The sequence below is a fragment of the Sinohyriopsis cumingii genome, chromosome 6 (assembly GCF_028554795.1).
Source record: "Sinohyriopsis cumingii isolate HCF-2022 chromosome 6, ASM2855479v2, whole genome shotgun sequence".
Taxonomy (NCBI): Eukaryota; Metazoa; Mollusca; class Bivalvia; order Unionida; family Unionidae; genus Sinohyriopsis; species Sinohyriopsis cumingii.
This window is the reverse complement of record NC_142966.1, coordinates 41,334,763-41,348,691: the sequence shown is the minus strand read 5'-3', so window position 1 is coordinate 41,348,691 and position 13,929 is coordinate 41,334,763. Positions and strand designations below refer to the sequence as shown.

General features: G+C 32.8%; 1 protein-coding gene across 1 annotated transcript in view; it reads left to right on the top strand.

The window, feature by feature from the left end:
* The window catches only part of LOC149796777 (allene oxide synthase-lipoxygenase protein-like), a 68,097-nt gene that overhangs the window by 49,915 nt on the left and 4,253 nt on the right, over window positions 1-13,929 (top strand). Inside the window, exons 7-11 of the mRNA XM_089960645.1 lie at window positions 484-601; window positions 1,819-1,911; window positions 3,301-3,361; window positions 7,809-7,914; window positions 12,894-12,985. Of these exons, the coding sequence (XP_089816771.1) occupies window positions 484-601; window positions 1,819-1,911; window positions 3,301-3,361; window positions 7,809-7,914; window positions 12,894-12,985 (470 nt within the window). The remainder of the gene's footprint in view (window positions 1-483; window positions 602-1,818; window positions 1,912-3,300; window positions 3,362-7,808; window positions 7,915-12,893; window positions 12,986-13,929) is intronic.

Here is a 13,929-nt window from a genome sequence, read left to right as displayed (position 1 = left end):
CGTTGATGCAAATTTTCCGGTACTAACACCATTTCTAAAACTAGCGATATATCACGGCTTTATTTCCCAATTTTGATCACTAGTTTCTTTACCTCTAACAAACAGAGGTACTTGTTTTTTATTTTATTGCAAAACGAACAAGATCCATGCCTGGCCCCACATTAAAAGCGTGTTCGCGATTTATACTGGATTGAGTTATCGAGGGAGTCACACACACACACACACACACACACACACACATATATATATATATATATATATATATATATATATATATATATATATATATATATATATATATATATATATATATATATATATATATATATATATATATATATATATTCTTATTCTTGTTCTTAAAATTTACAAACAGTTTCTGATGAAAAAGCAAATATTTATTGCCGGTTTTGAAATAATAATAATAATAATAATAATAATAATAATCATCATCATCATCATCATCATCATTTCATTTTTCAGGTTTTACTCACTTGCTGATGGAGGGAATTGTTGTAATCACCCACAGAAATCTGTCGCAGTCTCATCCGCTATTCAAGCTGCTTGCGCCACACTTCCTATATCTTATCGCTATCAACACGTAAGATACATTTATTTCTTTCTTAAAATATTTGGTGTCAAGGTAGACACGTAATTAGTATATTGTACTTCTATGGGTGATGCCGGGATTTCACATAACTTAAGATAATTTCATTTGGTTTGCTGCTATGGAGCACAACAAAGTTGGACAATTACAATTATATTGTAGCAAGGCTGTTGGAGAAAGGTTCATTGCTCCTGAACACACCAGGGTATCTAATCCAGAATCATCTGACTGTATGATTCATACCCACACTCAAATGTTCATTAAACCAAAAGAGAAGATGTCCAGAATCTCCACAAGTGAAATACAGCAAAATCCCCAAGCTGAGGAGTCTCAACTTCGTTGCATGTAATTGCCAGTTGTTTTGACGTTCAGAAGATCTTGTGAAATTTCCATTATTTCATATATCCTGCAAAAATGATCTACTTATGTTACCCCAAATTGTTTACATGTAATTTGTTATAGAGTAAGGTGAATCACTCTCATCTGTGTAAACATTTTGGAGAGAAAACTATATAAAGTTAAAAGACCTTTGAAGGATAATTAGAAAATTATCAATGTTGCCAATTTCATGTAATTCTGCAGTGAAGAATGGTATAAGAACATCAAACCTAAGGCAAATACAAAGTTATAACGGAATAAATTAAGTATAGCACTGTCTATATATAAATGTCAATTAATACATTGACCATGTATAAGGTAAATGAGAAAATAATTACACAATGAAAGAATGCAAACGCACAAAGGCTACATTATGTGTTCACTTTACGCAGATACATTGCATTAAGATACAAACAAGATGCAGATTAAAATAATAGAAAACGTTTAAGCTAAACAGGAATGAATCCAGTTCACTTTGTGTTCCAAGAATATTGCCTCATTTCTTTGTAAAAAAAGGGAAACTATTTTGGCTCCAAACTAATTTGCAAGGAAATACTTAAATATTCGGATGTGGGCTAACGTAGTTTTGCATTTTCTAGAATACAGAAGCTTTTTAATTATCTGCAGTTAATTTATTCTGTGAACTGAAAAAAAAATGTTTGCAACGGCATGGGATACACCTGAACGGTTGTTGTTGTGACACCCTAATGTAACACCTTTAGTACATGTACCACAAAATTACAAACACTCACCAACTTACCCGTGAGGCCCATTATATATCATCATTAATTTTCATCAATTTGTCGTTGTTGGACATTGTTTCTTTTCTACAGTCGTGCTTTTGAGTTATTGGTGGCTCCAAATGGCTGGATAGACAAGACCATGAACGCTGGATCTGACGGACTATTGGACCTCGTCGCAAAAGGGTTAGTATTCAGTGTAGAATACTTTTTCTTCTCTCAGAAATCAAAGGTTACTTTTTTTTATAGGAGTCATTAGTAGATGCATGTACATATTTCGACATACTGCATGCAACATGTTATCTTAATTACTGTTGATGATGTTAGGATCAAGCTTATTAGGAAAATACTCTGAAACTCTGACGTTGTTTTACGGAAGCATAATTCATAATACTGCCATTTGAGACTAGTGCATAATGCATTGTGTAATTTGGTATTAAGTTAATATTTGTTCAGCTTAATTTAAAAGTCTACAAACCAGCAAAAATCAGCAACATTACTCGTCATTCCAAAATTTTAACTCTTTCTATGTTCTACCCAGACTAGATGGAGGATAGGTCAAGTTGAATCCCAAGTACAAGTTATTTTACTTGCATATGGTCACAGGTAACTAAGTAATTAATGAGCTGCAGAACTAGTCTATTTGTGGTATGATGGTGGTATATTAATTACTTTATTTTAGAAAATGAAGCCCACTCACTAGTTGAAAATAATTACTGGAATTAATTAATCTGTTTTCAAACGAGGTTTGCATATCGATAATGTATGCCTATTAGTAGGCTTGAAGTCACAGCTATTCTTAATCTTTTTCTATTATCGCACTGAAACTACTTGATGTAAATGAGAAAATAACAACAAATCAGATTTTTATTGTGGGCACTAGAAAGAAATTTTTATCAAAACAAGTCATGCATCATACCATTTTCATTTTTGCTTGAAAGGTTCCTCTCAGATCAATCATTCTTAAGATGTAGGACTGATCTGATTATTTTAATATTTTCATGATGGTCTGTGGGAATTTCGTTTGATTGTCTGTGACCACATATCCTGTACGGTTGGATTTCTAGCAAGTTAAAACCTGTGTAGAAACTGAATAATATTTAAGACCAAGAGAGCGTTACAAAAAAGGGGTATGGGGTGTAGAAGAACTCCATCTCAGCCCATTTCATTGAGGAGTGTTAATTATTATTGTGATCTGATTGACTGATTTACATTGGTAACAACCCTAAACAGATATTGACACTTAAAGCTCTACACCTTCATATCTAGACCATACACATGGGTGGCATATTTAAAACTGTGTTTCATGCGGACAATAACACAGATATACCCGATTCCGAAACCTCAATACATGTATTATGGTGCTGAGAGATTTAATATTTCAGTATCTGACACCATACATCAAAACAGAAATATCTTATTAAATCATGATATATACCATCTTGATAGATACGTTATATTAAGGATTAGTTTGTTACCCACAAAGTCAATATAAACCACAATAAATTTACTATAAATATCTTTTTACGAATCTTAAACCATTGACTAATTATTGAAGTGTTTTTAACGTTTCAGTTTCAAAATGTGGAGGATGGATGTACACGGCACTTTGCCAGAAGATCTGAAACGGAGAGGGGTAATTTGCATAAGAATTTTCCAGTAATCTACTATAGAGTTTAGAATATAGATAATATAGATAATTTTGTTCTTTTATGATTATGGTGCAGATACATACTCCATGCAAGTATGTCATAAAGAAAAATATGAACTATTTTTTTCTTGTAAATCCTGGCCTAGGTTTTATTGAAACTAAGCAACATATCTTCATCTACTATTTCATTTTTATTTTCACAGTTTTTATTTCGCATTTTTCTGAATATATTTAAAAGTAATTGATACATTTGAAATTGTAACGTACATACTATTGCTTTCATCATATTTATAAAAATAAGATTTCTTTTCAGATTAACCTAATTTAAAACCCAGAATTTTGAAGAACTTTCTGAAAGGATGTTCATTGTAATATAGTCGTATTTACCCATTTATGATATTATGACATATAATCGTATTTACCCATTTATGATATTACGGGATATAATAGTATTTACCCATTTATGATATTACGGAATATAATTGTATTTACCCATTTATGATATTGTGAGATATAATCGTATTTACCCATTTATGATATTACGGAATATAATCATATTTACCCATTTATGATATTACGGAATATAATCGTATTTACCCATTTATGATATTGTGGGATATAATCGTATTTGGGGGCGCTCACCATTTTTATGTACTTTTGAGAGAGTGACGTATGTAAGGTGAAGTTGTTTGCATTTAAAACATGCACAGTGGAGAGAATGTTGGCATACCTCTATGCAACATTAATGTAATGTGGATGATATTTCTTTGGATATTGTACCTTTGGAAATTGTACATGATTTAAACACACTGCTAACCAAAATGACTGCTCCCTTGTGCTAAAAAATCAGCCTGAATTAGTATAAAGTACACTATCCATAGCAGCTATTAAAATAGGGAAAATGAATTTTGCCAGACTAGCCAATACCAGCTTCTGAAAGTGCAATAAATGAATTACCAAATATATAAAATGTAAAAAAAAATGTTATCTGCTCTTTTTTATACAATTTACCTCTGAAGTTCAGGAAGTGAAAATGACCAAGTGGAGCTAGCACTTTTTGAAAGGTACACATCTGGAGTAAGGCCAAGCTGTATGCTCTATAACCCATTTTACATCCGTCAATCATACACCAAAATAATGGGAATTAAAGGTTCTTTGAATTATACCTAAGATATACAAGGTCTTTTTAAATAGCCAGTGAGGAAAGCCGGGGAAATTCTTATTCTTTAAAATCCTAACCTATGCAAAATATGAAACTGTAGAGCGCCACCTTTACCCATTTATGATATTATGGGATATAATCGTATTTACCCATTTATGATATTATGGGTAATCGGTTCATCTTCTCTAAATTTGCCTGCCTCCCTTTTGGAAATAAAAGCAGGGAAAACATGTTATGTGTGCCTTCATCCGTCACACTGTTATTTAACGTATTTAAAACTTCCCAGCCATTTCAGCTTAGTAGTTAATGTATATAACATGTAACTAACCCTTACCATCATCAATATAAATTGTATGAAAAAATATATCCTACTCACCCACCCCAAACATATTTTTATAAAACGTTTTTGGTTACAGAACACAATGCTACTGCACCTACCAGAAGATTTCATAAACATTTCCCAGCACACAGCCCTCTTCTAACACCAAGTTAAAAAAAGAAAGCAACACCTATGCCGGAGCATTCACCACACAAATTTTCTTAGCAAATTTCAAAGTCTCATAATTCTAAAATCTAACCTTCGAGCTTTCATTGTTGTAGCTTGAACTCGTATTGGAGATGAATGCATGAGAGCTGGGTCTGAAAAATCACACTACATCGAAACTTATTTTACAAACAAGCCAGTCAATATTCTTTGATAAATACAGTTTAAAATTTGACACTTCGGGTTCATTGAACAGATACCGGAGTGTGATATCAAATTTCGCCAGAATCATTTAAACAGCACTGCTGGCAGCAGCTGGGATAGAATATCATAATGGATAATAACCATATCAAAGTATAAATGGGCAAGTAAAATCAATATATAGGTTTCATGTTAACGTTCAGATACAATTACCTGACCTGTTAATCAATCATTTAATGGAATGCACATTACATAGATGAGAAACAATTTAACTTTATCTGCAATAACTATAACATTCCTGCTCATCATGACTACATACATATTAATGAAAACAATCAAAATCTTCTTGGCAATGGGCCTGAAGAACATACAACTGTCCATCAGGGTCTTATTGATAATGTGCCTGAAGAACATACAACTGTACACCAAGGTCTTATTGGCAATGGGCCTGAAGAACATACAACTGTACATCAAGGTCTTATTGATAATGGGCCTGAAGAACATACAACTGTACATCAAGGTCTTATTGGCATTGGGCCTGAAGAACATACAACTGTATATTAGGGTTTTTAATTGATAATAGGCCCGAAGACCATGCAACTGTATATCAGGGGTTTGGAGAACCTGCTCCAGTTTATATGAAAGATGCATATAAAATGATATTATACTTATAATGCTGTGACATTTAAATACTGGAACAAACTGAAAAACTGAAAAAATACAATGACTGATGACAAGTCATGCAATAATAGGATGTGCATGTTCCTTCTCTGAAAGACAGTAATGGTTGACAGAAAAGGGAACACATTTGGACTAAGTCAGATATCAAGTCTCTTACGATATGTCTGTTAAATGCTCTTTACAAAATAGAAGATATGCCATAGAGTCAAGTCTTATACGATACGTATGTTAGATGCTGAAGTACCAAACAGAACATCTCTTACATGGTATGTTTCCATTTTCAAGACACTGAGATCAACGTTTTTTAAAAATGAATTCTTGATGAGCAAGGCTGAAATGTAGAATAACAATTAAACATTACAATATGATTTCAGCAATATGATTCTGGTTCAAGCATTAGATTATAGCAAATGATTACGGAATTTCGTATGCCTAGTGATATGACGATTAAATCTGCCAATATTATTGGATTTTTAGAAAGTAATTAGATACAGTTCAGATAGAAATAAACACTGCTATCAATGCTGAAATGGTAAAATATTTAATACCAGCAGCTCATTAGCAGCCTGTAACAGTTCTTTAAAAGAGGTTGTTAAGAATTATGTAGACAAGAAATGCTACCAATCTATGTAGTGCTGTTTATTTAGTTAACCGAATTGTCGTCAATAGTATTAATTACTAGTTGAATCTCACCACAAATTTTACTATGACCTTAATCACTACCATTATTACCATTTTCTCCACCTCCTGTTAAACCTTTATGGATTATATAAGCCAAGACTTATACCTGCTAGCACACACACACACACACACACACACATATATATATATTACAGTAAATCTTTCGTTTCTTGGTTTTGAGAGTTGTTTTAACTTTTTACCTAAGGGTAACAATTCTCAGACACTTAAAATAATGTTAATAAATGTTCTCTATTGTTATTTTCTAAAGTCGTTGAATGTCCATATGCTTGTACTTTATTAATTTCATGAAATTGTAATAGTGTTGCATTTAAGTTTTGTGATTTACATCTTCTGATGTTCTGCATTTGTCTACTTAGTCTAGATAGTTACGTACCAGCATTTGATATCACTGGGTCTTTCTAATTTGACTATTTTAACAGTATTATATAACCAGATAATTTCTATTTTGTGCAGCATGAATAATGTGTGCTTTGTCGATGGAAATTTTCCACTTAAAATTATTTCATTGTAGTCAACTATATAGGCTTGCTTTTGTCCTACTTGCTGGTGTTAAATGGTTAATTTGTTGTAAGTGCTTCTGTTTCTTTGGAATTTGCATTGGTTGTATGACTGTAGCTGTTGATTCAAGCAGCTGTTTATTTTATGTTTCTTGCAAGAAGAACGTTTCTTTATCTCCCTATAAAGAGCTGTCAACGTTTGTCCTTCTTGCCTTACATGTTTCAGTCTGTATTTTTTAATTTATCCACAAATTTAGAATCTGAATGTTGACTTTATCTTGAGCTAATTTTTAAAACTACTTTCCACCTGAACGAGAAATATGTAAATTGATTGGTCTCGTTCGTCATGAATATAATATAAATGTTTTCACCATTAACTTGGTACAGTTTTAAAATATTTCTAGATAAATTACTTTTTCCCTAATATTGCATTTTTTTTAGTGCAAAAATTGCATAGTAATTGAACAGCATTTTTTGAAGAGTTTCAAATCTTTTTTCTTTATTTGTTCTCATTGATGAGATATATCAACTTGTTTACTTTTCATGCATGCCATTAGCTCTATTACTCTGTCACTCAGGGCCACAGCTCGATGTCTTCACTCTATGTATTTTGGTGTTTTCATTACGGTGGGGGGGGGGGGGACAGAAATGACATACTTCACTTTGTTTTATTTCAAATTATGTAAGAAAAAGTAATTTTTGCAGGTGTACAGTCAGAATGTTTTACCAGGGTACCACTTCAGAGACGATGCCCTGCTCTTGTATGATGCAATCAACAAGTATGTTTCCAAATACGCCCACCTCTATTATGGTAAGTGTTACTATTAGCAACGAAAATATATCCATTCTGACTAGGCTTGGTAAATCTTTCTTGCTCATGAGAGAGATTTGTTTATGAAGGTACACAAAAAATCGAAATATTTGCATTCCAATTGTATATAAAAATCCGGGCAAGTTGAATAAGATTTTACTCTGTCAGCAGGATTCTTAGTTTGTCATGATTGCCAGACATAGGATTTGTAACTTACTGGACATGGGATCTGTAATTTCCCTAGATTGCCAGACATATGATTTGTAACTTGCTGGACATGGGATCTGTAATTCCCCTAGATTGCCAGACATAGGATTTGTAACTTACTGGACATGGGATCTGAAGTTTCTCTAGAATGCCAGACATAGGATTTGTAACTTACTGGACATAGGATCTGTAATTCCTCCAGATTGCCAAACATATGATTTGTAACTTACTGGACATGGGATCTTTAGTTCACCTAGATTGCCAGACATAGGATTTGTAACTTACTGGACATGGGATCTGTAATTCCCCTAGATTGCCAGACATAGGATTTGTAACTAACTGGACATGGGATCTGTAATTCCCCTAGATTGCCAGACATGGGAATTTTCAAGCTGTACCCTCCAATTGCGAGTAAAACACATCTCCGATTGCCTTGGAAGAGGATTTTGGCATCAGTCTTATATACGTCGTAAACTGATATATAGTAACGAGCTGTGTTCAATAAGGGTAGTGCTAAATAGTTAGGCACAAAAATGCTCACATTTATTTTGTACAGCATTGAAGCATTAAACTAATACTAATTAAGATGGCTGACTAATTGCGTGCAGGATGATAGTGCTCAAAAACATTACTTTTCATCAAATTTCCAGTAGACGTAATGGATAAATTCTTGAGGTTAGCATCATCAACCATCAGGAAAAATATCTAACAAGTTTTTAATTTACATGAACGTGTTACCGATAAGACACTTTACTGAACTGTTTTGAACTGGATTTTATGCTATGGAAAACAAGAAACATGTTAGGAGAGTGAATTAAATTGGAGTTTTATCCATGCTGCATTTGCTGTTTTCGTATGACTTTACTGTCGATCCAAGAGATGAAATTGAGCACATCATTGGTACTAACTTGCAATGCAATGTATCACCCTGTCAGGAGTTGTGTTTTGTATGTAGTTTCGCTATACAAATGCAAGATATTGATTTATATTTCACTGCCTGCGTTATGTTCTAGCACAACCAATGTGTAAATGAGCAGTACATTAATAGCAACAGATTATTAATTAACAAATAGTATTGCGATAGTTATATTAATAATATTGCATCATGTGCGAACAATAAACCAAAATACCCTTTAAATACATCTACAGATATTTCGAAAGGAATGTCCACAAACCAAAACACCATTTAAAGCAGGGGTCTCAAACTCAAACCACCCCGATGGCCGCATGAGAACATTTTCGATGGTTCAAGGGCCGCACCACCTTTGTTATCTCTCATGACGCCTTGCAACGCCTATCATTTTGCGGGCCACAGGATACGGCTCGGCGGGCCACGTATTTGAGACCCCTGATCTAAAGACACATAAAAGACCTTCACAAAGAATACTTGATGAAAGGAGTATAATTAAACATTTGATAAACTAAAATATATTCCTACAAGTTCTGTCATCTGCAGTTTCGAAACTGTTGAAATATTGCTACGGACCATCATGCGGAACGGATTATACGCCATGCATTACGTTGTATAGGTCTTAGTGACCAATATCCTCGACCAATTATTAGTAAACCTACTTACCGATCTGAAAATAACTTTGACGGTAAATGTTTAGGTATTGATGTACCCAATTTTGAACATCAATCAATTCTACAAGGATCTTGTTGAGATTCCTTGGACACCGATAGATAATGTCACTCAGTGACACTTGAAACAAGCTAGACTGCAAGTCTAGAATAAAGAATAAGAGATAATATACATGTGAAAATAAAATCTCAACATTCTTCTAAAACGTAGAGGAATACTGTGAGCAGTCTTATTCAAAAAGGAAAGAAAGGTCTATAAGATATCGTAGGTCAATGCGTCAATACAAAAATGAGTTTTGAAAATATTCTAGCATATAGTACCAATCCCCAACTGTTTAACAGTTGTCAAGTAAACAGTTACAGATAGCAAAGAAATGTAAAACCTCTAATGCGAGTGCACAACCAATGTTGATACAGGATTCATGAAAGTAACTAACAGTTCTATTACTGTTTTAACTTCGATATTTAGATAATTTGTATCTATGAAATAAGTAGAAGCCACTCAGTCTGCAATTCGACCCATTAAAAAATTAATATGTCTGTCAATTTCTGAAATCTTTTCATCATACGAAATCTACTGGTAAAGCTGGAATTTGTGCTTAATTTTTAAAAATTGGCGTTCACTGTATCAATAAAAGCATTGCAATGATTATGAACTTTGCTATCAAAGCTGGGTTGCTTCAGACCAGTATAAGTCAGCTCAAGTAACTGCTGTCTTCAGAAAGATGGCATGAAATGATAAATCAAATTATAGGTCGATTTGTAGTTCTTTCCATATCGTCCAAAACTACTAGGATAACATGTTCGTAGTGTTACAATCTCTAGTGGCTTAAACTGCAAAACAAGGAGGAGCTATAGTCATCAAGTTTTGTATAATTTAAAATATACATTATTTTCCTAAAATACCAAATAAAAGAATTAAAATAAGTTACCTTGGTTAATGAATTCCTTAAACTCCTAAATGTTCTACCAATTCCAATACATCCAAATAATCCGAATACTTTCCAAATGTATTCCGATGAAAACTGTGATGTCCTTATTTACCAATATCACAGGCAGAATCACTATGTTTATAAATCTAAATGTCCTTGAATATTTCACAATAAATCCAATTAAAATCCAAATGTCCTTGAATATTTCACAATAAATCCAATCTAAATCCAAATGTCCTTGAATATTTCACAATAAAAACAATATAAATCCAAATATCCTTGAAGGTTTTATGATAAATTCATCCAGCTAAAATTATCCAAATGTCTTTGAATAAATGGTACAGAACTGTATTTCCAACAAATGATATCAAATTTAAACAAGTAAATCAAACTATCGATTTTTCTCTTCCATGTCCAGTGCAACGTCAAGAACAGTAAATTCTGTATAAAACTGTCTTTATGTAGGAAGACAGTACAATGTAGCAACAAAATAAAATACAAAGCTTTAAAATGAATCAATAAAATTTCTGAAATGCTCAAATTCATTTTTAAAAAAATCAGCTATTTCAGTCTACACAACAAATGTTCTCCTTGGATAACGTGATATTATTTTGAATTGTTTCAGTACATCGACCTTGGACTTTTATGAATGAAACCAAAATACGACCTATATGACTCATCTGTAAGAGTACAAACTATGATGTTTAGAATGTCAGCATTACAAATGTTATTAACTAAATGAACCCAAATACAATCAGTATAATGAATTTAATACACACAATACAGATATACATAGCATAAGCTACTATGATTGCTTTTTATCAACACATAATTTGTTATCTAAACGTCAACCAGGTTTTATAAACATCTGCTCCTGCATAATGGTTTTATAAAATGTTGCGCAAACTTGGTATCAAGAAACTGATAACGGGAATCTTATTGCTGTGTCACTGCAAACTTTAGGAAGGGACTTTACCTGGTCAAACTTTTCTACTACAGAAATTGGAAATATATAAATTTTCAGATAGACCACCATCTTTCTTGAAGCTCATTTTCAATAAATAGATCTCAAATTACTTGTTTTAATAGCATTTTAAGAGATCAGCTCTCCAATCAAATGTGCAGAAAAATTTCATGCAAGCTATTTCATTTCAACAGAATAAAACATTTTTATAAAAAAAAAAATCGTTATGCCGTCCATTTCAGTTTGCTGTCCAGCAGTTTATCCATCCAAGTTTTTATACTAAAACTTACTAAATGTGGTTATCTATATTCAGATTTTCATTTAGTAGGATTGTATAATGAGCATTGACAAAGGAACTAATATTAGCATTATTATAATGTACGGGATGTAACTCAGATCAAGATAAATCTTGTAGAACGTGATATGATATAAAGTTATCCAATATGTGGACCAAGTTTTGAACGATGGAATGGGATTGAGTGAGGGTGGATTATTTTGATTTTGCCCTCGTAATACACCCTTATTAGACAATATGCATATCTGCAGAGTGACACAAGAAAACACAAATCATGTTCTCTTCAAAGGGTACTAGAAACCATTTTTTGTTTGCATCGTTGATCAGACATCTGTGTATTATAACGTACGAGCGGAAAGTGATTCTTTCATGTATGTGAATGGTTTATCAAAGTCACAAATTGTAATTTACACTTTTAAAGAAACTTTTGCTACTTTGAGTCTATGTAAACCTTTTATACTGATACATTTTTACTCTAAAAGAGTCGTGCATTTTTAAGGCCAATTAGGTGGTACACTAGATGGTCACAAGCTTGTCTTGATCAAGCTGGGTTTTTGTTGCCAATGATTTTGTTGAAAGAGGTCTTGGGTTCAACCTTGTTGGCAACTAGGCCTGCTTGTTTATTTTACATGCTTAATGTATACTTGTCAGAGTTAATACAATACAAAAAACAACACTTCAAATATGCTATGATTTGAAGACCACGTGGCTTTGTAGATCAGGCCACTGGGTAAAGGGAAAAGAACTGTCTCTATATACTAACAATTTGCAACCAAATATGCTCTTTCATGATGGATGTTGTCTAAACATAGATCTTATCATAAAGTAACTTAATAAATCCATACATTAAAATTCCGGTCTTAAACGAGAGAAAGCCTTCCAAAACAGTGGTCTTTCAAGCAAGGATTTTCTGTATTAATTCCTTGAGATGAATATTAAAAAAAGAAACAGTAACAAAGAAAAAAGTTGCTATTTTGTATTAAATCTCCTTCCTATGCAGATACACCTGAGAAAATAGCAGGAGACTGGGAGCTCCAGAACTGGAGGGAAGAAATGACCAAGCCACGGGAGCAGGGAGGATGTGGTCTGCAGGTAAATTAGTACTGTGCTTCTTTATTGGAATGTTGCAACCATATTACAAGTGAATATAAATTTATTAATGGACATACACACTGCAAGTGAAAGTAATTATATTCAAGGGGATAAAAACTTAACCACGTTGGAAGCGTATATAACATTATTAACGGTCACACAAACTTTAACAACATTACAAGTGAATATAATTCTATTGATGGGCACAAAAACTATAACAACGTTGTTAGTGAATTTAATTCTATTAATGGATACAACAAATGTAACCACATTACAAGTGAATTTAATTCCATTAATGAACACAGAAATCTAACCACATTGCAAATGAATATAATTCTGTTAATGGGCACATACATTGCAAATACATAGCAAGTGAATATAATTCTTTTAATGAGAAAACAAAAAACTGCAGCCACATTGCAAGTGAATATAAACCTATTAATGGGCAAAACACTAATCAAATTGCAAGTGAATATAATGTTATTAATGGACACAAACATTAAAATACCACATTACTAGTGAATATAATTCTATTAATGCGCACAAACACTGCAACCGCATTGCAAGTTAATATAATGCTATTAATGGGCACAGAAAACTGTAACCACATTCCAAGTGAGTATCATATTGTTAATGGTTATCATAAAACCTTAACCACATTAAAAGTGAATATGATTTTGTTAATGGGCACAACAACTGTAACCACATTTCAAATCAATATAATGTTTTTACTATTCATTATAAAATTTAAGCACATTGCAAGCGAATATAATGCTATTAAATGACATATTAAAATGTAACCACATTGCAGGTGAATATAATACTGTTAAAGGGCACAATACAGTCTCATCACATTGCAGGTGAATATAATACTGTTAAAGGGCATAATTAACTCTGATCACATTGCAGGTGAATAGAATAATGTCGAAGGGCACAATTAACTC